General features: G+C 44.3%; 1 protein-coding gene across 1 annotated transcript in view; it reads left to right on the top strand.

Moving 5' to 3' along the window:
* The window catches only part of TRPM8 (transient receptor potential cation channel subfamily M member 8), a 96,090-nt gene that overhangs the window by 27,686 nt on the left and 43,675 nt on the right, over nucleotides 1-24,729 (top strand). The window contains exons 8-14 of the mRNA XM_023557703.2: nucleotides 1,157-1,354; nucleotides 3,405-3,507; nucleotides 8,541-8,659; nucleotides 13,224-13,514; nucleotides 15,166-15,261; nucleotides 16,599-16,728; nucleotides 21,879-22,024. Coding sequence (XP_023413471.2) covers nucleotides 1,157-1,354; nucleotides 3,405-3,507; nucleotides 8,541-8,659; nucleotides 13,224-13,514; nucleotides 15,166-15,261; nucleotides 16,599-16,728; nucleotides 21,879-22,024 — 1,083 coding nt within the window. The remainder of the gene's footprint in view (nucleotides 1-1,156; nucleotides 1,355-3,404; nucleotides 3,508-8,540; nucleotides 8,660-13,223; nucleotides 13,515-15,165; nucleotides 15,262-16,598; nucleotides 16,729-21,878; nucleotides 22,025-24,729) is intronic.

Raw genomic sequence — 24,729 nt, 5'->3', positions numbered from 1 at the left:
ATAACAGAACATTGCCCACTCAATGACTAGAGGAGGACATCCTGTTTGGTGAAGTAGAGGGCTAACAAGGGCAAGGGAGACCTTTGGTGAGATGGATTGGCACAGTAGCCGCAATGATGAACTCAAATATGCCATGATCATGAAGCTGATGGAAACCCTGGTGGCTTAGTGGTTAAGTGTTACAGCTGCTAACCAAAAGGTCAGCAGTTCGAATCCGCCAGGCACTCCTTGGAAACTCTATGGGGCAGTTCTACTCTGCCCTATAGGGTCGCTATGAGTCGGAATCAACTCGACAGCAGCGGGTTTGGTTTTTTGGTTTTGATGAAGATGATGCAGGACTAGGCAACCTTCTTTCGTTGTGAGGTTGCCATGAGTTGAACTCAACTCTACAGCAGCTACCTACCTACCTATCTGTCTGTCTTGTCTCTTTCTCACTCTCTGTCTATCCATCTATGTTCCCTTAACAGACGAAGGTTGTTTCCTTAGCTAAGAAGATATGGGAAGAGACTTTGAAGCGACGTGGATAGTCTGTATACTTAGTGTTGCTTTGACAATCGACCAGCTAGAGAGAAGGGCTGACTTTAACTCATGAAACTTCAGGGTCAAAACCAGCTCATATACTGTGAAACTCTGCCTGCCCCATCCTTCCATGGAAATGGACTATGATCATATGTATATGTATATATATATATATATATATATATATATATATATATATATATATATGTTATAATGTATATTATGTGACATATTTACATAAATATATAATGCTTATATAATTTATTACATATTTTTAATATTTTAAACATAATGTAACATATAAAATATACAATAAAGACTATATTATGCATTATAAATGTATACATTGTCAAGTACATATCTTTTAAAGCACTTTACGCAAAACATAAGCTTTATTGTGGAATTTGGTGGTAGCATAGCATGTAATGTCATCAGTTTACATTGCTTCTTCATGTAGCAATTGCAAATATTTGGATTGCTTCTGGTTTAGAATCAAAGCCTCGAAGGAAAAAGCACAGGGATGTGTCTCTGTGTTTTGTTAGGCAATTTGATCTAGAACCTTGGTCTTCAGCTGGAACCTGTTGCTCTTCATTCTCTCTTTCCTCTGCACGGCTCTCGCTCCCGCTTCTTTTCCCAGGCCATCAACGCCTCCATCAAAAGTAAAATTCCTTGTGTGGTGGTGGAGGGCTCGGGCCAGATTGCGGACGTCATCGCGAGCCTGGTGGAGATGGAGGACATCTTGACACCTTCCATCATCAAGGAGAAGTTGGTGCGCTTTCTGCCCTGTACGGTGTCCCGGCTTCCGGAGGAGGAAACAGAGAGTTGGATCAAATCGGTGAGTTGCTGTTGGGTAGATGTTAGGTGGCTGAGAACAAAAGGCCATGTTCATGGGAAGGGAAGATGTGATGCCATTAGCAGCTGCCAGTGTTTTATGCTTTCTCATTGACTTTGAGACTACACTGCTGGCCCAGACTAGGTTTCCCGCTGGAAGAAACCTCAGGATCAGATAAGCTGGGGTCATGGCCAGGGCTTAAGATCAAGTTGGGTTGCTTGCAAAGCTTGTCTTCCTTCTTGTATACCATAATGTCAACCAACATTGAGCTTCTGTATTTTGTGTGTATCCACGGTGGCCAGGAAGGAAATCTCTGGTAATGATGTGTTTAGAAATTCAGAGTCTAAATTGAGTCTAGATCTATTGGAGAAGCTGTTAGTATGAAATAATTGCCTTTCTAAATTAACTGGCCAGTGATTCAATTCAGAATTTCTCATCTTTCTTATTAGATCACTTAAGAAATGTATACTTAACAGAATACTTATTAGGCTTGTCTTTGCTAAAGGTTATAAAAATATTTTAACACAGAGCTATGCTTTCTCACTTTTCTTTCTGTTCCTTAATGAATAGTAATTTTTTTTCCCTGACAGCTCAGTGAATTAGGAAGCTCGTGTTAATATCTGTAGGCACATTCTCATCAGCTCATTCAAAAAAAAAAAAAAAAAAAGTGGCTGTATCAAAAAAAGTGCCACAAGTGGTGGCTTTAATGGGTAGAGATTTTTTTCTCAGAGTTCAGGAGGCTAGAAGTCTGAATTCAGAGTGTGGCTCTAGGGGGAGGTGCTTCTTCGTCTATTTCAGGTTCTAGTGGCTGCCTGCAATCCTTGGCGTTCCTGGGCTTGTGGATGTATCTGTCTCTGTCCTCTGTCTTCTACTTCTCCCTGTGTGGCGTGTGTAATCTGCTCTTTCTATAACTCAGAAGTAATTAGGTTTAGGACCCCTCATACTGAGGTATGGAGTCCTGGGGTGTAGTAGTTGAGAGCTATGGTGAGCTACGGCTGCTAACCAAAAGATTGGCAGTTCAAATCCACCAGCCGCTCCTTGGACACTCTATGGGGGCAGTTCTCCTCTTTTCTGTGGGGTCACTAGGAGTTGGAATCGACTCAACAGCATACTGAAGTATGACCTAATTGACATAACAAAGGAAGCCCTATTTCCAAACAAAGTCACATCTGCAGGTACGGGGACCAGGACTTAAGTACATGTTTTTTGTATTCAATATGTATTTTTATAAGTCCTCTCTATTAAGCCTCATCATCTAAATTTAGGCCTTAAAAGGTCAGATGCACCTTCTTCTCAGAGCTGAGGGACAAGGTTGGTACTGAACGATGCCCTGTCCAATGACTGCTTGTATGATATTCCTACCTGAAATATTCCATTTTGCAGATTTTACTAATAAAGATAAAACTAGTGGTTTTATATGAAAATTCTTCCTGGAATTTTCTTGTATCTTGTCCAGGTCCTGTTGAAAGATAGACACAAGAGTCAGGCAAATGGAGATCCACACACCAACTTTATTGATGAAGAAGGCAAAGTTGAGGATGTGGCTTAAGGGTGCAGCCACGATGGGCCTCCTTATGCTGAACCTCAGAATGAGATAGGTGGAGCCACTCAGACATAGGCAGTGCTAGACAGCTGCAGGCCTCTCCACCAGGCTAGGTGTGTGGCTGACTGCAGACCAGACTCTTTGCAAGGAGTAGATCCCAATGAGAGAAGCAGGAAAGGGCTGGCTGTATAGGGCCAAAGTCATCCATGGAATATATCACTCAGTCTGGCTGTTTGATTATGTACTTATATGGGGTTCTGCAAGTAGTACAGATTGCCCAAGAGATTAAGCCCTTGAATTTCGTCGTGGTCAGGGACTCACTATTACAATTTAGAGTGTAGAAGCTATGGATCCAGGTGCTGTAAGGGAGGGAGGAGACCTGGAGCTCTCCTATAGGTTGTATTTTTCTAAAGTAGTATGAACAATTCTCACCAAAAGAGGATTTTATGCTTCCCATGACTAAAATCAGTTATCAGCTGGCTCACAACTTTGTTCTTTAAATGTTGCCAGCTCAAAGAAATCCTTGAAAGTGCTCACCTATTAACGGTTATTAAAATGGAAGAAGCTGGGGACGAGATTGTAAGCAACGCCATTTCCTACGCTCTGTACAAAGGTGAGTCAAGGAAGGTTGCTGGAGGCCCTCAGCTTCATGCTGATGCCTCTGGCTTCTGATGGCTTGTGTTTAATTTTTTAAACATTGTTATTGAGATGTAATCTTGCATTTAATTTTGATTATCATGGATTAGAAGCTAGAATAACTATTGCCCCACTGAGTTAAATCCCCGTGGTTGTACATCTTTGATAGAAGAATAGTATTTATGTCATTAAAATACTGATCGAATTTGATCACAACACTCTTCCGTTGAGCTGGCTCCAACAGTGGTCTTAAAACTTTTTATTTTTTTGAGTCGGAGACTCCTTTGAGGATGTGATTAAAAACTGTGGAACTTTGTTCTAGAATTTCATGTGTGTGTGTGTGTGTACGTACGTGCACACACTTGCACACACATAATTTTTGTGTGTGTGTTTTAGGTGGAAGCTCACAGAGAAAATTTGTTTCCCATTCAATAGTTCGTACATAAAATGTTTTGTGACCCTGGCTTCATTCCCCACAATGTGTCAGCGTTCTCCCCATTTCTGCCTTGGTTTTCCCATTTTCCTTCACCCTGAGTATCTACCTCTTCCTACTTTCTCATCTGATAATTGACTGTTCTAAGGATTATGTTCCTCTGGGGTGTTACTGTTTATCTTCTGTGCTTGGCTATTGTTTCGCTGGGAGGTGGTCTCCGGGAATGGCTTCATTTTCAGGTCAGAAGGGTGTCTTAGGATCATAGTCTCGGGGGTTCTTCCAGGCTCTGTCAGGTCAGCAACACATAAATAATTTTGCCTTTAATTTCAGGGGTTTTCAAGTCTCCTGAAGCCCATGAATGAAACTCAGGATAATAAACTGTTATGTGTGACCTTTACTGGTTAGAATTCCATCAAGGTGAATATTACATGAAGTAAACAGATCCATGGCCATGGCTTGCCTTTCCAGAATTGAACTGCCTGAGTTAATAGATGTAAAATACACAGAGTGGGGCCAAGGGCATAGGAAGTGCTATTTAAGCCTTAGCTGTTTATTAGTATAATTGTCCTTGCCAAAATTTCGATTGTAAGCCTATTTATTAAAATGGGATTATATCTGAAGAGATGCATAGATACAGAAAATGTTAGCTCTGGAAAAGGCAAGCAGAATGTTGTTATAATATGGCTCATATTTCATAGATTTAAATGGCGTATAAGTCAGACCCTCCTCGTGTCTGTCAGTTTGTTGTACTGTGGGGGCTTGCGTGTTGCTGTGATGCTGGAAGCTATGCCACAGGGTCAGATACCAGCAGGGTCACCCATGGAAGACAGGTTTCAGCTGAGCTTCCAGACTAAGACAGACTAGGAAGAAGAACCCAGAAGTCTACTTCTGAAAAGCATTAGCCAGTGAAAACCTTATGAATAGCAGCAGAACATTATCTGATATAGTGCTGGAAGATGAACCCCCCAGGTTGGAAGGCACTCAAAAGATGACTGGGGAAGAGCTGCCTCCTCAAAGTAGAGTCAACCTTAATGACGTGGATGAAGTAAAGCTTCTGGGACCTTCATTTGCTGATATGGCACGACTCAAAATGAGAAGAAACAGCTGCAAACATCCATTAATAATTGGAACCTGGAATGTACGAAGTATGAATCTAGGAAAATTGGAAATCATCAAAAATGAAATGGAATGCATAAACATCGATATCCTAGGCATTACTGAGCTCAAATGGACTGCTTATTGGCCATTTTGAATCGGACAATCATATAGTCTACTATGCTGGGAATGACAACTCGAAGAGGAATGGTGTTGCATTCATCATCAAAAAGAATGTTTCAAGATCTATCCTGAAATACAGTGCTGTCAGTGATAGGATAATATCCATGTACCTACAAGGAAGACTAGTTAATATGACTATTATTCAAATTTACACACCAACCACTAGGGCCAAAGATGAAGAAATAGAAGATTTTTATTAGCTGCTGCAGCCTGAAATTGATCAAACGTGCAATCAAGATTCATTGACAATTACTGGCGATTGGAATGTGAAAGTTGGAAACAAAGAAGAAGGGTCAGTAGTTGGAAAATATGGCCTTGGTGATAGAAACAATGCCGGAGATCGAATGATAGAATTTTGCAAGACCAACAACTTCTCCATTGCAAATACCTTCTTTCACCAACATAAATGGTGACTATACACATGGACCTCGTCAGAGGGAACACACAGAAATCAAATTGACTGCATCTGTGGAAAGAGACGATGGAAAAGCTCAATATCATCAGTCAGAACAAGGCCAGGGGCCGACTGTGAAACAGACCATCAATTGCTCATATGCAAGTTCAAGCTGAAACTGAAGAAAATCAGAGCAAGTTCATGAGAGCCAAAATATGACCTTGAGTACATCTCACCTGAATTCAGAGACCATCTGAAGAATAGATTTGATGCATTGAACACTAGTGACCGAAGACCAGATGAGTTGTGGAATGACATCAAAGACATCATCCATGAAGAAAGCAAGAGGTCACTGAAAAGAGAGGAAAGAAAGAAAAGACCAAGATGAATGTCAGAGAGGAGTCTGAAACTTACCCTTGAGTGTCGAGCACCTAAAGCAAAAGGAAGAAGTGATGAAGTAAAAGAACTGAACAGAAGATTTCAAAGTGCGTCTTGAGAAGACAAAGTATTATAATGACATGTGCAAAGAGGTGGAGATGGAAAACCAAGAGGGAAGAACACGCTCGGTGTTTCTCAAGCTGAAAGAACGGAAGAAAAAATTCAAGCCTTGAGTAGCAATAGTGAAGGATTCTATGGGGAAAATATTAAACGACGCAGGAAGCATCAAAAGAAGATGGAAGGGATACACAGAATCATTATACCAAAAAGAATTAGTCGATGTTCAACCATTTCAAGAGGTGGCATATGATCAGGAACCGATGGTACTGAAGGAAGAAGTCCAAGCTGCTCTGAAGGCATTGGCGAAAAACAAGGCTCCAGCAATTGATGGAATATCAATTGAGATGTTTCAACAAACAGATGCAGCGCTAGAGGTGCTCACTCGTCTATGCCAAGAAATATGGAAGACAGCTTCTTGGCCAACTGACTGGAGGAGATCCATATTTATACCTATTCCCAAGAAAGGTGACCCAACTGAATGTGGATATTATAGAACAATACTAATTTCACACGCAAGCAAAATTTTGCTGAAGATCATTCAAAAACGGCTGCAGTAATATATTGACAGGGAACTGCCAGAAATTCAGGCTGGTTTCAGAAGAAGATGTGGAACCAGGGATATCATTGCTGATGTCAGATGGATCCTGGCTGAAAGCAGAGAATACCAGAAGGATGTTTACCTGTGTTTTATTGACTATGCAGAGGCATTCGACTGTGTGGATCATAACAAACTATGGATAACACTGGGAAGAATGGGAATTCCAGAACACTTAATTGTGCTCATGAGGAACCTTTACATAGATCAAGAGGCAGTTGTTCGGACAGAACAAGGGGATACTGATTAGTTTAAAGTCAGGAAAAGTGTGCGTCAGGGTTGTAGTCTTTCACCATACCTATTTAATCTGTATGCTGAGCAAATAATCCGAGAAACTGGACTATATGAAGTAGAACGGGGCATCAGGATTGGAGGAAGACTCATTAACAACCTGCGTTATGCAGATGACACAACCTTGGTTGCTGAAAGTGAAGAGGACTTGAAGCACTTACTAATGAAGATCAAAGGCCACAGCCTTCAGTATGGATTGCACCTCAACATAAAGAAAACAAAAATCCTCGCAACTGGACCAATAAGCAACATCATGATAAATGGAGAAAAGATTGAAGTTGTCAAGGATTTCATTTTACTTGGATCTACAATCAACAGTCATGGAAGCAGCAGTCAAGAAATCAAAAGATGCATTGCATTGGGTAAATCTGCTGCAAAGGACCTCTTTAAAGTATTGAAGAGCAAAGATGTCGCCCTGAAGACTAAGGTGCGCCTGACCCAAGCCGTGGTATTTTCAATCACATCATATGCATGGGAAAGCTGGTCAGTGAATAAGGAAGACCAAAGAAGAATTGACGCCTTTGAATTGTGGTGTTGGCGAACAACATTGAATATACCATGGACTGCCAAAAGAACGAACAAATCTGTCTTGGAAGAAGTGCAGCCAGAATGCTCCTTGGAGGCAAGGATGGCGGGACTGCGTCTTACATACTTTGGACATGTTGTCAGGAGGGATCAGTGCCTGGTGAAGGACATCATGCTTGGCAGAGTACAGGGTCAGTGGAAAAGAGGAAGACCCTCAATAAGGTAGATTGACACAGTGGCTGCAACAATGAGCTCAAGCATAACAACGATTGTAAGGATGGCTTAGGACTGGGCAGTGTTTCGTTCTGTAGTGCATAGGGTCTCTGTGAGTCAGAACTGACTCGATGGCACCTAACAACAACAACAACAACATAAGTGAGATAAGGATCCCTGGTGGTGCAGTGGTTAATGAGATGGCTGAACATTGTCTGATATAGTGCTGGAAGATGAGCCCCCTAAGTTGGAAAGTACTCAAAATACACAGTGGCTACAACAATGGACTTCAGCATCCAATGATCAAGAAGGTGGTGTAGGACAGGGCAACGTTTTGTTCTATTGTACATGAGGTGGACATGAGTTGGAGCTGATTCAACAGCAACTAGCGATAGCAACAATTGTAGCCTGAATTGATCCCTGTTATAGACTTTGGGGAGCCCTGGTGGCTCAATGGTTAAGAGCTCAGCTGCTAACCAAAAAGTCGGCACTTTGAATCTACCAGCCGCTTCTTGGAAACCCTATAAGGCAATTCTGCTCTGTCCCATAGGGCTGCTATGAGTCCAAATCGCCTGGCAAGCAATGGGTATAGACTTTGGGACATATAAAATGTGGTTAAGAATGAGTGAAAATGAAGTGAAATCACAGTTCTGAGTGTCTGATTCTAAGAGAACATGCTTAGAATCATATTGGATAAATGGCTCTGATAACTGGCCTTGCTGAAGAGTTCTGACTTTTATTTCTGGGTCTCTGGTGAATTGATTCTCTTCCTGCATCTTACAGCCTTCAGCACCAATGAACAGGATAAGGATAACTGGAACGGGCAGCTGAAGCTTCTGCTGGAGTGGAACCAGCTGGACCTGGCCAGTGATGAGATCTTCACCAATGACCGCAGGTGGGAGGTAAGGGTGAATTGAGTGGAGCCCCCCTGGGCTATGTCAGTGTCAGGTCTGGGCAATGGTTGGCCAATTTCCAGTAAGATTTCAATACTGAATCTTGTAAAGGGTTGTTCCGTTCTGGTACACCAGTGTTGCTGAGCCTTTCTTTCCTTGCCTGTACTGTGGAATTACGTTGACTTTGTAGGTTTGTTGTGAACAGAAAATAAGAATAAATGCACAAATGCAAGATATCAATCCACCAAAACCATCAAAAGTTTATAGCCCTTTGGCCACGATGTGAGAAATGAGTCCCCACCTGGGTAGGGAGGTGCAGATCTCCCCCTTAGAGAAGATGGGAAGAACTATGGAAAAATATTTATGGGATGATTGAAAGGGGTTTTCCAGAAGTAGCTCAACTAAAAATGAAGATGGCAGTACTCTTTTTTACTCCCTTATCACCCTTACCTATTATCACCCTTACCTAGCCAAATTCTGTTAGGAGAACTCTCAGCAGTGAGATGCATAAAGGAAAAGTAGAACAACTTGATTAAAGACACTGATGGAACGCCTTGTTATCGTTTGTTGCCATCCAGTTGGCTCTGACTCATGGCAACCTTACATATAACAGTGCCAAAACTCTGTTGCCTGGTCCTGTGTCATCTTCATGATTGTTGGTATGTTTGAGATCATTGTTGTGGCTACTGTGTCATTGAGGGTTTCCTTCATTTTCGCTGGCCCTCTACTTTACCAAACATGACGTCCTTTTCTACCGATTGGTCTTTCCTGATGAGGTGTCCAAAGTAAATGAGTTGAAGTCTCACCATCCTCCCTTTAAAAGAACATTCTGGTATAAATGAATTTCTTAGAACTAGAATATTGTGACTCCTCTTGCCAAATGAGCCTCTCTACTATGGGAGTTGTGCATTCAATAAAAACAGCCGGCAGACTGCATTTTCTCACTTTCCAAATTGATGGGAGTTTTAGAATCACGTTTTTCTAGCAGCTGTCCTCTTGTGTACAACTGAAGTTAAATCGGCCTTAACAGCTCTGTTCATTAGGAGCAATTATGAGCCTTCACGCTGGGATTTACAAAGTTGCCTACTTCCTTGTTTTTGGCTCTTTTGAATGACTTTGAAATGTTAGTGGACAGCAAGAAATAGATTTAATTTTGTGAGGACATATTTGATTTTCCACAAGTATGTGTGGATTTGACGGTATGTGTACTTCTTAATTTTCATCCTTAGCGGTGAGATTTGGAAAACACTTTCAGGCCTATCGTTGTATAATCAAGGACTAAGCCTTGATTTACATTAACGTGTGATCAGTTTTAATAACAGTGCAAATAAAGTAATGACTTATGACTTTTTAAATTATTCATTCTTTTAGCAAATAATATCTTGTGTTTGGCCTTCGAGGTGTAATGAACTCTGTTACACATCGCAATGTTTTGGTTGAGGGAAAGTAAATTATAAGTAAAACAAAAAAGTAGGTCTAGTTAATTGATTCATAAATAAATCTTTGTGGGTGAAATGTTCCATTTAAGTAAGGTCAGATGGTACAAATAAACTCAGGGACATATTGAATGGTATATTAAATTTTATTATCTCAGTTAAAGATAATTAAGGGTAAAGGATGTAACTGTTAAGAGTATGGACTCTGAAGCCAGCCCATCTGTGTGGCTTAACCCCTCATTGCCTCGGTTTCCTCATATGATGGTGTGTTGGAGCCAGCTTTTACTGGCTTGTAAGACCTAACTGCTACATTTTCAGGAATTTTGTGAGCTGGTTGTTACATACATGCATTATTAAAAATTAAATCATATAAACTTAGAATTAAATTTTATTAAAAAGGTAATAAATAATCAAAACTCATCACTTACTAATTATTTTACTACATTTACTATTGTCTGTGCTCTGGAGGTTACTTCTGTCTGTTGTACCTGTATGGTGGAAATACCGTAAAATGCCGTGCTAGTCCGCGTCTATTCCCAGTTCTGTATTCAGTCACGTTACACTGAGAGCTTGAAATTAGCCACTGTGGGAGCATTTACACCACAGGATTGGCAAACACTGTAAACCAGGGCCTAGTATTTTCTCTCAGAGAGTTGGTTGTTAAACATTTACCAGTATACCACTGTTCATCGGTAAAATGAAATGATAAGGTAAGAACTACCTTATTGGGTTGTTACGATGATTAAATCAGATCATGTACCTAAGGTGCTTACATAAGTATTTGTTTAAAATAAATACACACCTTTAGAATAGTGCTAATAATGGAGTCACCAAAGCTGCGTCATTGTGATAGTCTACTTGACCTTCACACCAATCCAACGCGAGGATGGACTCATTTTGCTGGTTAACACACCAGGGCTCCAGGGGTATCACAGGAAGGGGAGCGACTGATGGTTCTTTGAGGGTCCGCTCTGTACCTTAATCTTTGAAAGGGTCTTGATCTGTGTTATTTAATCTTCACAACCACCGGTTTTCTAAAAGAGCAAACTGAGGCTCAGAGACACAATCTTGTTCCAGGTCACTCACACAGGCAGATTAACCAGGAAGCACGATATGCACCAGCTTGCATTGAGCAAGGTATACACGGGCTTAATTGTATTTACATGCTAACTGTGGTGAACAATTTCCCATGGGTTTCACCACATCTTTGATGTGGTAGGGGACAGGTGAAATTGTGCACTGCAAATTGGTGGGAAGACACAATTGGGCCTGTGCATACCTTGCTTATTGGATAATGTGGCCCTGGCATAGCTAGAAAAATGGTGGAACCAACGTTTGAAAACAAAGCTGCATCTGACTGCATAGCCTCTTCTCTTTCCTGTGTGCCGGTGGTTCTCAAAGCCTGGTCCCTGGACTGGCACATTGGTATCACCTGGGAATTTGTTAGCAATGAAAATTATTGGACTCTAACTCAGTCCTGCTGATTTTCTGAGGCTGGCTCCCAGCAATGTGTGGTTTAACAAGCCCTCCAGATGGCTCTGATGAAAGTTTGAGAATGAATGCTCTGTGCATTCAAGCATGTGGCCAATGGAAAGGCAAACTGATTTAGAAGGAAATGTGAAGTGTTGACACATGGAATCCCACCTTGAAGACAGAGCCTTAATAACAGCTGCCACTGTCTTTGGGGCAGCCATCTCTTCCCTTCCCTAATCCACTGGATCCATGTTGCAGGGACTCCAGGGACCCTTGACAGTTCTCCCCAGGCAACGTAATCCCCATGAGGCCAATATTAGACCAACACAAGAAACTGAAATGCTGTCCTTGGCAGAGGATATTGACCTAAATGGGGTCAGGCAGTCAACATGGGCTGGATGTACCACAGTTAGGAAGGGTGGGGCCCGGGGTGCTGGGGGCCCAGGCTTCTGGGAGCAGCTGCCTCTCAGCTCCAGCTGATGGCCCCCATGTTGTCAGACCTTCTGGTTTTTCCCTCTTAAATCTGGACTTCAATGCTGGAATTTTTATGAGTCTTCTGATTTTTAAATGCTGGCAACTAATTCAAATTTTAAGAAATACTATTGAGAACGCCCAGAATATATCAGGGAGTGGGTGTGGTCTGGAGCCCGGTAGTTAGAATCTAAAGTAAACAATTATTTTTCTTCAGATTCTCAATAAGTTTCCACAGGGTAAGTTTTATCAGTGGCCCAGAAAGTGGAGATAAAGATAAAATAATAACTAGGTATAATTGTCATGTGTTCCAACGATTTATTGGTATCAAGGAGTCCCTTGGAGCCCTAGTGGCACAGTAGTTAAGAGCTATGGCTACTCACCAAAGGTTGGCAGTTCGAATCCACCAACCACTCCTTGGAAACCCTATGAGGCAGTTTACTCTGCCCTCCAGGGTCGCCATGAATTGGAATTGACTTCACAGCAATGAGTTTCGTTTGGTTTTTGGTAAAGAGCTCCTTGTGTGGTCCATAGTTAATGCGCTCGGCTGCTAACCAAAAGGGATAGTGGTTCACATCCATTCAGAGATTCCTCCAAAGAAGGGCCTAGAGACCTACTTCCAAAAGGTCACAGACATTGAAAACCCTATGGAGCACAGTTCTACTCTGGCACACATGGGGTCATCATGAGTTGGAATCGATTTGATGGCAACTGGATTGGTTTTGGTTTTGACATGACCACATGTTTGCTTGGTGGCATGTGGCTTGCATTTCTTGATGGATTCCATTTTGTCAACTATATTAGAACTCAGACACCATAGTGCAAGGCACATGGGCACCAGCGAAGGGCAGCGAGGACGGTGCAATGGAGCAGAGTCTACTGCAGACTTCAGAAAAATGGTGCAAGATGTACTGCTGGGTGTAATTGTCTCCACTTTATGCTAGCAAGAGGCCAAGTCGGTCCAGGCCCACATCTGGTTGATGTCAAAGATTCTACCATGCCGCTTTACCTGTCTAGATGTTTGAACTGTTCTCCAGTGTTAGGTTTCACTTGGAAAGAGAAGCTTGATTCTCAACAAAGGATTGAAAGAGAAACTAAAGTTGCTGTTGTCACTGCGGCTGAGAAAGAAAAATGCTTTATATTTTGGTTATTGGACCTGGGGAGTGATTATTTTCTCTCCTTTTTCTCTTTAGTCTGCTGACCTTGAAGAAGTCATGTTTATGGCCCTCATAAAGGACAGACCCAAGTTTGTCCGCCTCTTTTTGGAGAATGGCTTGAACTTGAGGAAGTTTCTCACCAACGAAGTCCTCACAGAGCTCTTCTCCCACCACTTCAGCACTCCTGTGTACCGGAACCTGCAGATTGCAAAGAATTCCTATAATGACGCCCTCCTAACATTTGTTTGGAAGCTGGTCGCAAACTTCCGGAGAGGCTTCCGGAAGGAAGACAGAAATAGCAGGGATGAGATGGACATAGAACTCCACGTATGTACTTGCCTGCTTGAATTCTCCGATCTTTTGAATCCCCCTTCAAAACATTTCCGTAACTCCATCTTTTGCACTCCCTACCTCATTGCCATACGTTAATTAACATGATGGCATTGTTAATTTTTTTCTGCTGCTTTTATTTACGAGATAATAATGATTCTACCTGATGAGTTTTCTGATGTCTCGCTTTATGCCTAACAATTGCAAATCTCGATGTGGCACAAGCTGAAGGCATCTAACAGGGACAAAAATGGGGGACGGGGGGAAGGGAAGGGGCTGCCTGCTCACTTCTTAGCTTCCCGGAAATGATCTCCTAAAAAATAGCCCCTGGCTACCCATGTAAAGGACTGAATAACTAACATGTTTTCTTTTGGGTATAAAAGGAGGCAGCGAATATTTCCAAAGTAATAAAACAAGCTTCCATTTAAGAGGATGTTGTGGAGAACAGGCAAATGTATAGAGACCAAAATTTATTAGTGGCTACCAAGGGCTGAAGGGAAGGGGAAAAGGGATAAAAAAAATGATATGTGGCTGTACCACCCTTATTCTCTGTGAGTCTTACCATTGTAAGTACAGGGAAGCCCAGTTCCCAACTGCCTGCATCTGTATCTTTTTGCTGGGAATTTGCTCTAGTGAGAGCCCAGTGAGGGCCAGGATATGATATATAAATACCCTCGCTCTTTCCCTGCTTGTAGGAGATAATTCTGAGACACATGTTCTTTACTGGTTCTGAGAGTTTCCTAGTGGGATTAACTTCTGGTTACCCACAATAATAACCTGCTGGTAACACACTCTTTATCAGTTTCTTTATTTTCCAGTCTCAGTCCTCATCCCCGTATCTGTTTCCCTGGGATCACCTTTCAAATAAAGTGCTTGCTTCAAATCCTTGTCTCAGAATTGCTTCTGGGGAAACCCAAACTAGGTCATTTATCTTTTCTAATTCTGGAATTTTTAGTGTGAGTGTGTGTGTTGCAAAAATCTAAACCAGCTAGGTGTTTGCAAGAGTTGGAAGTGTTTAGAAAGCTTCTGCTTGGCACTACTTATGTTAAAACCCTCTCCAGTATGCATAACCCTACCTTATGTGTTTTGGGCCTCGGTAAACCTGTGAGTTGAAAAGGGATATCTACATTTAATGTATTCCATCTGAAAAGTTTCCATGGAAAGCTGTGGGATGCTGAAAAGGACCTGGGAATTCTAACTGATGTGTTAAGAATCAAATCTTTGCATAACACTCCGAAGAAATAAACATAAGCTATAGGAAAGTTGGAACTTAGTATGAGCTATTTTTCTAGACGAGCAATTGATATTTGTATGATGAGAAGGAATTGCTTCCTCTTCGGCTCGTCAGAAGTCATTCAATTTTTAAACCTCTCAGCGTGTTTTTCACCCTTTATACCTTTCCATTTTGTTGTGCTTCATCTTATATGATCAATAGAAGGTTGTGTGTCAAGTTATACCACCTGGTAAGTCAAGGAGATAAAAATCATTTAGCTGTGCTGTGAAAATGGATGCATACGCAAGTTACAGAGCTCTCAAACGTGGGGTGCTGTCCTAGGAGATTCTGACCCCAATTTTTCATTCTTATCATAGTGCACCTAAAGTGCTATTCCATTTGCATTTTCTGACCATGTGTTCTAACCCTTCCCAGGATGTGTCTCCTATTACCCGGCACCCCCTGCAAGCGCTCTTCATCTGGGCCATTCTTCAGAACAAGAAGGAGCTCTCCAAGGTCATTTGGGAACAGGTAAGTGTCGAAGCCCACGGCCAAATGTATATTTTGTGGCGATTGTTCTGACTTTCTTGAAACTCACATGCCTGATCTGAACCATCATTGACAAAATGGAATATCTGATGCTGGGGGAACATGGTTGTGCCTCAGTTTACCGTACTGATGAAAGTGTGTTTTGGAGGTGCAGTCTGCGGAAGGCAGGTGTGCTCAGTGGGCAATCTAGTAGACTCCTTTTCAGGTGTGTGTGGGTGTGTGATGGTTTCCAAGTGGATGAGGTTTTCAAATTTAATTGTAAAAATTAATTTCTAGTTGGTGCCCGGCCACAATCGATGTCTGCCCTGTCAGGGAACACAACAGACAACTCCTGAGGGAGCAGGAGACCATTGGGATGCAGACCCCAAATTCTCATTAAAAGACCACACCTAATGGTATGAATGCGACTAGAGGAATCCCAGAGACAATGCTCCCCAGAACTTCTGATGGCACAGGACAGGAACCATCCCCGAAGACAAATCATCAGGCATGAAAAGGACTGGTCAGTGGGGGGGAGAGAGATACTGATGAAGAGTGAGCTAATTAAATCAGGTGGACACAGGAGAGTGTGTTGGCAACTCTTGACTGGAGGGGGGATGAGAAGATAGAGAGAGAGGGAAGAAGGTAAAATTGGCACGAAACGAGAGACTGTAAGGGCTGACTCAATAGGGGGAGAGCAAGTGGGAGAAGGGAGTAAGATGTATGTAAACCTACATGTGACAGACTGATTGGAATGGTAAATGTTCACTTGAAGCTTAATAAAAAAAAAAAAAAAAAAAATTAATTTCTAGCTTTATCGCCTTATAGACAGGAAGAGTAGGGCCTGTACCAGTTCTGCCCTGGGAAATTTATTGAGATTTTTCTTTGTGGTTTAGTGCATAGTTTTTGTAAGTGATGAGTGGACACTTGAAAAGAAGCTATGTTCACCATTTTTAGAGCATAAAATTACGTATTGAGTATTGAGTACACACACAGTCTTACTAATAACATTGTTCAGGTCTTCTATGTCTTTATCCATTTTTCCCCTCTTTTTGAACTGTTACGGTACATTTCGGACTCCGGCGATCTTAGACTTACTCTCAGTTTATCGTGGCATTTATATTTTCTATACACACACCAATTTCATATTCAAGACTGTGGTTATATTCAGTTTCAAGACTATTTTGTGTTCATGACAAGTTTGACTTTGAACCACTATGAGTAGTTTAGATTTGATCATTTCCGGCTTTTGCCATGAATTTCTTCTTGCCTGACATTCATGTTGATGCGACCACAAGGGATTATGAATTAACCTGAAACTTTTCTGCCTCTCTGAAAAGACCAGAGGCTGTACTCTGGCAGCCCTGGGGGCCAGCAAGATTCTGAAGACCCTGGCCAAGGTGAAGAACGACATCAATGCTGCCGGGGAGTCGGAGGAGCTGGCGAATGAATATGAGACCCGGGCAGTCGGTGAGTCCGCAGGGATGGGACGCACAGTGGGCACAGGCCTGTCAGGTGGGTGTGCACACCACAGGGCACCCACCCACCCGCCTGAGCTCATGTGCCTGGTGGCACACACATGCTGGTGGCACTCACATACCCAGTGACAAACACATGATTGTGGCACACATGAGCCTGGAGGCACTCACATGTTGGTAGCACACATGAGCCTGGTAACACACACATACTGGTGACACACGCTGGTGACACTCACATGCTGGTAACACACATGAGCCTGGTGGCACACACATGAGCCTGGTGACACTCACATGCTGTTGACACACACATGCTGGTGACACACGGATGCTGGTGGCACACATGAGCCTGGTGACACTCACATGATGGTGATACTCACATGCTGGTGACACACACATGCTGGTGGCATGCATGAGCCTGGTGACACATGCTGGTGACACATGCTGGTGACACACATGCCAGTGGCACACATGAGCCTGGTGACACATGCTGGTGACACACACATGCTGGTAACACACATGAGCCTGGTGACACATATGAGCCTGGTGACACATGCATGCTGGTGGTAAACATGAGCCTGGTGACACCCACATACTGGTGACACATATGAGCCTGGTGACACACACATGCTGGTGGCACACATGAGCCTGGTGACACATATGAGCTTGGTGACACATGCTGGTGGCACACATGAGCCTAGTGACACACACATGCTGGTGACACATGAGCCTGGTGACACTCACATGCTGGTGACACATGCATGCTGGTGATACACGAGTCTGGTGACACATACTGGTGACACACATGAGCCTGGTGACAAACATGCTGGTGACACACATGAGCCTGGTGACACACATGAGCCTGGTGACACATATGAGCCTGGTGACGCATGCTATTGGCACACATGAGCCTGGTGACACCCACATACTGGTGACACACATGAGCCTGGTGACACTCACATGCTGGTGACACATGTTGGTGACACACATGAGCCTGGTGATACACACTGGTGACACACATGAACCTGGTGACACATGCTGGTGATGCATGCTGGTGACACATGCATGCTGGTGACACATGCATGCTGGTGACACACATGAGCCTAGTGACACACACATGCTGGTGACACAGATGCTAATAACACACACGAGCCTGGTGACACACATGAGCCTAGTGACACACACATGCTGGTGACACACATGCTGGTAACACACATGAGCCTGGTGACACACATGAGCCTGGTGATGCTCACATGCTGGTGACACACATATGCTGGTGACACAAATGAGCCTGGTGACACTCACATGCTGGTGACACATATGAGCCTGGTGATACACATGAGCCTTATGACACACACATGCGGATAACACACATGAGCCTGGTGACACACATGAGCCTGGTGACACACACATGCTGGTGACACACACATGCTGGTAACACACAAGAGCCTGGTGACACACATGAGCCTGGTGACACACATGAGGCTGGTGACACACATGAGGCTGGTGACACACACATGCTGGTGACACACACATGCTGGTAACACACAAGAGCCTGGTGACACACATGAGGCTGGTGACACACATGAGCCTGGTGACACACACATGCTGGTGACACACACATGCTGGTAACACACAAGAGCCTGGTGACACACATGAGCCTGGTGACACACATGAGGCTGGTGACACACACATGCTGGTGACACATGCTGGTGACACATATGAGCCTGGTGACACACATGAGCCTGGTGATACACACTGGTGACACACATGAGCCTTGTGACACACACATGCTGATAACACACATGAGCCTGGTGACACACATGAGCCTGGTGACACACATGAGGCTGGTGACACACACATGCTGGTGGCACTCACAGGCCAGGTGACTGAGGTCAATGGCATGTCCAATCTCCCCCCACTGGCCTGATCTGAGGGCTGTCGACCCCATGGTCAGTGTCACACATGCCATGGGGGAAGGCCATGGCCCCCTTGGTCCTGCCACTTCCTGACTTTTCTGGAACAGAAGCAAGGAGTCTCAGGCCTCTGGTTCTATGGCTGCCCAGTGTCACCCCTGGCCCAGGTCCAACAACAGCACCTCAGGGAGCTTTGAGGCCTGCTTGGGGAGTCTGTTTTCAATTTGAAGTTTTGAGTTTGGGATGTGGGATCCAGATACTGTGAAGTCAGAAGCTGTGACGGGCCTGAGAGCTTATGCATCTTGTAAGCTAATGGGTTAGCCTGCACAGTATCGTATGTATAGACTGACAGATGCCCCAGACCCCTGAGCTGGGGACACTGATGGTTTATTACTCATGCAAATGTGACATCAGGGTAGCATCTCATGTTGGTCCTGGGCCATGATTCCCCACGGGATGATGGAGATAAGAGCTGTGTGTTGCCTGCCCTGCAGTGCCCCAAACTCAGGACACCTTTATCAGGGCTGCTGGTGACCTGCCATCCTCTCCTCCAGGCAAGGCTGCTCATTACCCTGGACTGGGAGCCAGCATGCTCCCAGCAGATGGGAGAGGCATCACTCAGCTCTGCTCTCACTGAACATCTCTGGGGAGAGGTGTCTGTCTTCCGTTTGCTATTCAATCATCCTTGTACAAAGCTTGACGGTGCCCTGTGCTCTGAGGGCAGACTGGAGGGACAGAGTATGAGAAACCCAAGACCAATCAGTCACTCCAACAGCGGGGAGCTTCAAGCCTGGCTCAGGTTTTTCCTTTTTAATTTGGGAGTTGTGAGCTTATAATGTATTTGGATGCATGTTTGTCTATTGTGTTACCTGATGTAAAACGTCCTTATGAGTTTAGCTTCTCTGTGTTGGAAAAAAGGCACCTGTGTTAGTTATCTATTGCTGCTATAACAGAAATACCACAAGAGGGTGGCTTTAGAAAACAGGAATTTTATTTAATCACCATTTAGGAGCCTAGAAGTCCAAATTTAGGGCACCAGCTCCAGGGGAAGGCTTTCTCTGTCTGTTGGCTCTGGGAGAAGGTCCTTATTCCTTGGTTCCTTGGTGAACTTCATGTGGTGTGGCATCTATCTTCCCCCTTCTCTGCTTGCTTTTATATCTCAAAAAAGATTGACTCAAGACACACCCTACACTAATACTGTCATATTAACACAAGAAAACCCATTCCCAAAAATGGGATTATAACCACAGATATAAAAAATTCCGTTGCTGTCTAGTTGAGTTCTGACTCATAGCGACCCTATAAGACAGAGTAGAAATGCCCCATAGGGTTTCCAAGGCTGTAAATCTTTATGGAAGCAGACTGCCATATCTTTCTCCCATGGAGCAGCTGGTGGGCTTGAACCACAGACCTTTTGGTTAGCAGCTGAGTGCTTAACCACTGTGCCACCACAGGTATACCCTGTTGCCATCGAGTCAATTCCAACTCATAGCAACCCTATAGGACAGAATATAACTGACCCATAGGATTTCCAAGGAGTGGCTGGTGGATTTGAACTGCCGACCCACTGTGCCATCAGGGCTCCACCACCACAAGAATAGGGATTAGGATCTCTAACACATATTTCTGGAGGACAAAATTCAATCCATAACAGTGCCCAATGATTTCTTCTAATGCATTAAAATTTCAAAGATATTATGTTAATTTCCGATTGAACTCAGGTGGTGGCTCCTAATATTTTTTTTTTTTACATTTCCTTTCATTGTCTGTAAAAGCATAGATGATGCAACATTTACAGTCTGGCATTCTTCATGTATATAACTCAGTGACACCAACTACACCAATCACGCTGTACCACCATCACCGTCAGCAGAGACTCAGTGCTTCCTGAACAGTGGTTCCTCCCACCCCTGGTAACCATGATTAAACTCTGATCCCTAACATTCTGGTTTTTTAAGCATTTCCTCTGAGAATCTCTGCTCCAGTGTCTTTGTCATTAGGACACAACAAGTAGGGTGCTCAGTGCAGTGTTTCTTACATCTTCTTTTCTTTTTTTTGGTTGTTATGCTTCATTTTTGTTTTTTACTGTGCCTTATCTACAAAGAAACCTCCCCAAGAAAGCACAGTGTATGAATGAGATGAGGAGAAGCTGCTCTGGCTACATAGGACAGAGGGTTTGGACCCTTCCCCAGTGGCTGAAGTGCTTCTACCCAGGGCTCTGAACCAGTTCTTCCTGATTCAGTAATGGCCAGTGGAGCGAAACTGGAAAGAACCTGAATTTGTAAAATGTGGGTGTACCGTAACAGGAGAAATTATGAGTCAGAGCCCTGCTAGAAACTTAATCTCCTTCTTAGGAAACAAGGGCAGCATGTGTGTTGCATAGCAACCAAATCTTCTTGCCTGGCAAAGGTGGAAAGAGTGATGCAGTGATCATGCTGCTCTGAATGTTTGTCACTCTCCACAGCCTTGGCAATAATCCAGCCTCGCTCATCAGGCTCCTGAAAGGGCTCATTATGTCTCTTCAGAATCAGTCATTCCAGGGCCTCAACCCATACTTTTTCTCATTCCAGTTATTGTTCTGGTACGCCCACATTTTATTCAGCCTGAGCTCAGGTGGAGCCCCACCAAAGAGGTTAACTCCCTGCGTTCCATGTAGCTCGATTCAATGAGCATTCATTGTTGGCTGCCTGGGCGGGGGGAGGGGGCAGTTGTAGTTCAGTGATAGAATTCTCGCCTTCCATGCAGGAGACTCGGGTTCGATTCTGGCCAGTGTACCTTATGGATAGCTACCACCCATCTGTCAGTGAACGTTTGTGTGTTGTTCTGATGCTGAATGGGTTTCAGCAGAGCTTCCGGACTAAGATGGATTAGGAGGAAGGGCCTGGCTATCTCCTTCCAAAAATCAGCTGATGAAAACCCCACGGAGCACAATGGTTTGATCCACAATTGATCATGGGGATGGTGCGGGACTGGTTAGTGTTTTGCTCCATTGTGCATGAGTCCCCATGAGTTGGGGGCTGACTTGACGGCAGCTAACAACAACAAAAACACTATGGCAAGGAGCTCTGCTGGCTATCGTGTGTCTAAAGAGAGTCCTCTGCTCAGTGAAGAGTTGTATAATGATGGCAGTCCCTCCTTGAAGTCAGGGGTTGGCGGGCGGGGAGGGACTGGGTTTGGTGTATTTCCAGCCCTGACTCCAGCATCTCCCTTTGTTGATGCTGTACTGTAGAGTTGTTTACGGAGTGTTACAGCAGCGATGAAGACTTGGCTGAGCAGCTGCTGGTTTATTCCTGTGAAGCTTGGGGTGGAAGCAACTGCTTGGAGCTGGCAGTGGAGGCAACAGACCAGCATTTCATCGCCCAGCCTGGGGTGCAGGTAAACAGCAGTCGCCAACTAACTGCACGCACATGCCCAGAAACGAGCCTTTGGCATCAGATGCTGTTAGCAGCTTTAAAAATACATAGCAGTAAAAACAAACGTCCTCCGTCAATATAAAACCCATAGCAGGGGACGTAATGTGACGTTTCGGGAGAGACAGTATGTAGGCATTAGTAGAAATCCTTGCTTTGAGAGACAGTGCATGGAAAGGAACATCCTTTGAGTTTCCACAAAGCAAACAATACCCCAGTGCAGTTATGAGCTGGGTCTCTGGATCCCACTGCCTGGGTTTCCATCCACTGTGCCCCAACTAGGTGTGACGATGGGCAAATTACAAGCTCTCTGAGCCTTAGTTTACACATCTGTAAAATGAGGGTAGTGGCAGTTACAGGGGAGGGTGTCATGAGGGTTCAGTGAGCTAATACGTGAAAGGTGCCCAGTGCTTTATGCTAGCCATTACTTTTACAGTTGGTATCTGTAGCAATAGCAGTAGAGGAACTATTATGAAATGAGGCCCTTGGATGGCACAGATGGTGTACGCTTGACTGGTAACTGAAAGGTTGGCAGTTTGAACCCACTCAGCAGCACCTCAGAAGAAAAGACCTAGTGATCTACTGTAAAGATTACAGCCCAGAAAACCCTATGGTGCAGTTCTGCTCTGTAACACATGGGGTTGCCATGAGTCTGAATCCACTTGACGGCACAAGACAACAACAACATCAAAACCAGTCTAGAGGTTTTCGACACTGAATTCAATCAGTAGGAGTTTGTACTTGGTGTCAGAAGGGAGCACCTTCACTAATAATCCCCTTTGGAGGGGTGCGGGGTAGGGAAGGGAGGAGGGGATTAACACCTGCTAGCCACGATGTTGTACACGTGACTGGGTTTCATCTTCACAGCCAGCTGTGGAGGTAGGTGTCACCCCTATTTTGCCGATGAGCACAGAGGAGCTCAGAGAGGTTCTAGAATGTTCCAGAAGTTGCTCTGCTAGGAAGGTGCAGTGATGGGATTTGATCCCATGCTGTCTGTCTTCCTCATGGGCTTTCTATTATCCCATCCAGCCAATAATTGGTGAAGTGTTTGTGGAAAAGGGCCATTTGCTACTACAACTAAGCTAGATTACATGAGAGAGCTGATCTCTGACAAGGACCACTCAAAGAAGAAGCCTTCCTGTTGGCCCTGTTTAGCCTCCATCGTAGTGGGTTGAAGTGAGGCTGGTAAGCTGGGCCGGCTGCCAGTGCTTTCATTTGAGGATGGTCCATGCTGGGTCCTAAGAGGCTCTGCTCACAGCCTCTTAGGACAAAACCCCATCTTACTAATTCCCCAGAAGGCCAATTTAGGCTTTTTTCCAAGTTCACAAGCCCCAAAGGTTTCAACCAGATGCCAATTCATTAATCAGAAATCACACTGCCAGGCCCGTGGGACCATTCTGTTGGCCCAACATTTATTCCTTGTATCAGGCTGCTGCTCTGCGGGATCAGAATGTTGCTTTGTGACGGTAGAGCCTGAGCCAGGGGAAGCTTTCTCGGGTGGGTGGAGTGTCTAACAGGACCCTCAGTGATAGCCTGGCTTGCTCACCACCTCAGGAATAGGCGAGCGAGGAAGACTGGTTGCTGCCTGTCTTTGGGACCCCTAGAAGCACACCCCAGGACAAGGGCTTGAATGCAAGCAGTTTGTTCTAGAGGGGAGCCCAGGAGGTGCAGTCAGGCGAGAGGGCAGCGAGACAGGGTGGGGGGGTACAAGTATAGGTAAGCCAATAAAGAGGCCACCACCCCTGTGGGCATCCAGGGCTCATTCTCGCTGGGGTCCTCCAGGAAACAGAGTCGGATCTGCCTCAGTTCTGCCATCCTAGAGCCAGGAGCAGGAGTATTGTCCCTCTGACTCTAGCTTATCACATATGGGGGCTGCTCCAGTCCTCCCCCTGGTGGGCCAAGGGAGCTCCAGGAGGGAAGGGCCAGTGTAATGGACAGGGCACCACCAGTCCCTGCCCTCCTGGCCACCAACACAGACCCATCCCTTCCAACTGATGGGCCTCTGGAGAGTTGTGAGCTCCTTAGATGTGGCCCAGTCTGTCCCCATCCCCTTTGTGTTAATTTAACGTGAGGCTTTCGAGGGCAAGATAGTTTTCTAATTTCTGTCTTCATGGATGGAACTCGGGGACTTTCTATTATACCATGCAGCCAATATTTAGCAAAGTGTTTACAAAAAATAAAAATTAAGAAAACAACCCATTTGCTATTCTGTCACCTTTCAGGGGTTGTTATAGTCTGGGGAAAGCTTTTTTCTGCATTTCAGCTTGAACTGGCATTAAGAGACCCTGGCAGTCTCTCACTTCCCAACCTCCTTTACTTTCCTGACAAGAGCGTCTCCTGCCTGGTCCAGGTATGAATCCTTGGGGACCCTGTAGTAGCATTCAATGTGTCCATAAATTTGTGATCCTTGATGACAATAGAGCTAGAAAGCTAGTTGTGTAGACGTGCGGAATAAGGATAATTGTTGTTAGTTGCTGTCAAGTCAGCTCCGACTCATGGCAACCCATCATACAACAGAATGAAACCTTGCTTGGCCCCGCACCATCTCCACAGTCGTTAGTATGCTTGAGAACATTGTTTCAGCCACTGTGTATTTTGAGAGTCTTCCAAACTAGAGGGCCTCATCTTCTAGCAGTATATCTGACAGTGTTCTGTTATGATTCATAGGGT

Source organism: Loxodonta africana, chromosome 6, assembly GCF_030014295.1.
Source record: "Loxodonta africana isolate mLoxAfr1 chromosome 6, mLoxAfr1.hap2, whole genome shotgun sequence".
NCBI lineage: Eukaryota > Metazoa > Chordata > Mammalia > Proboscidea > Elephantidae > Loxodonta > Loxodonta africana.
This window is presented reverse-complemented; position numbering and strand designations above follow the sequence as displayed.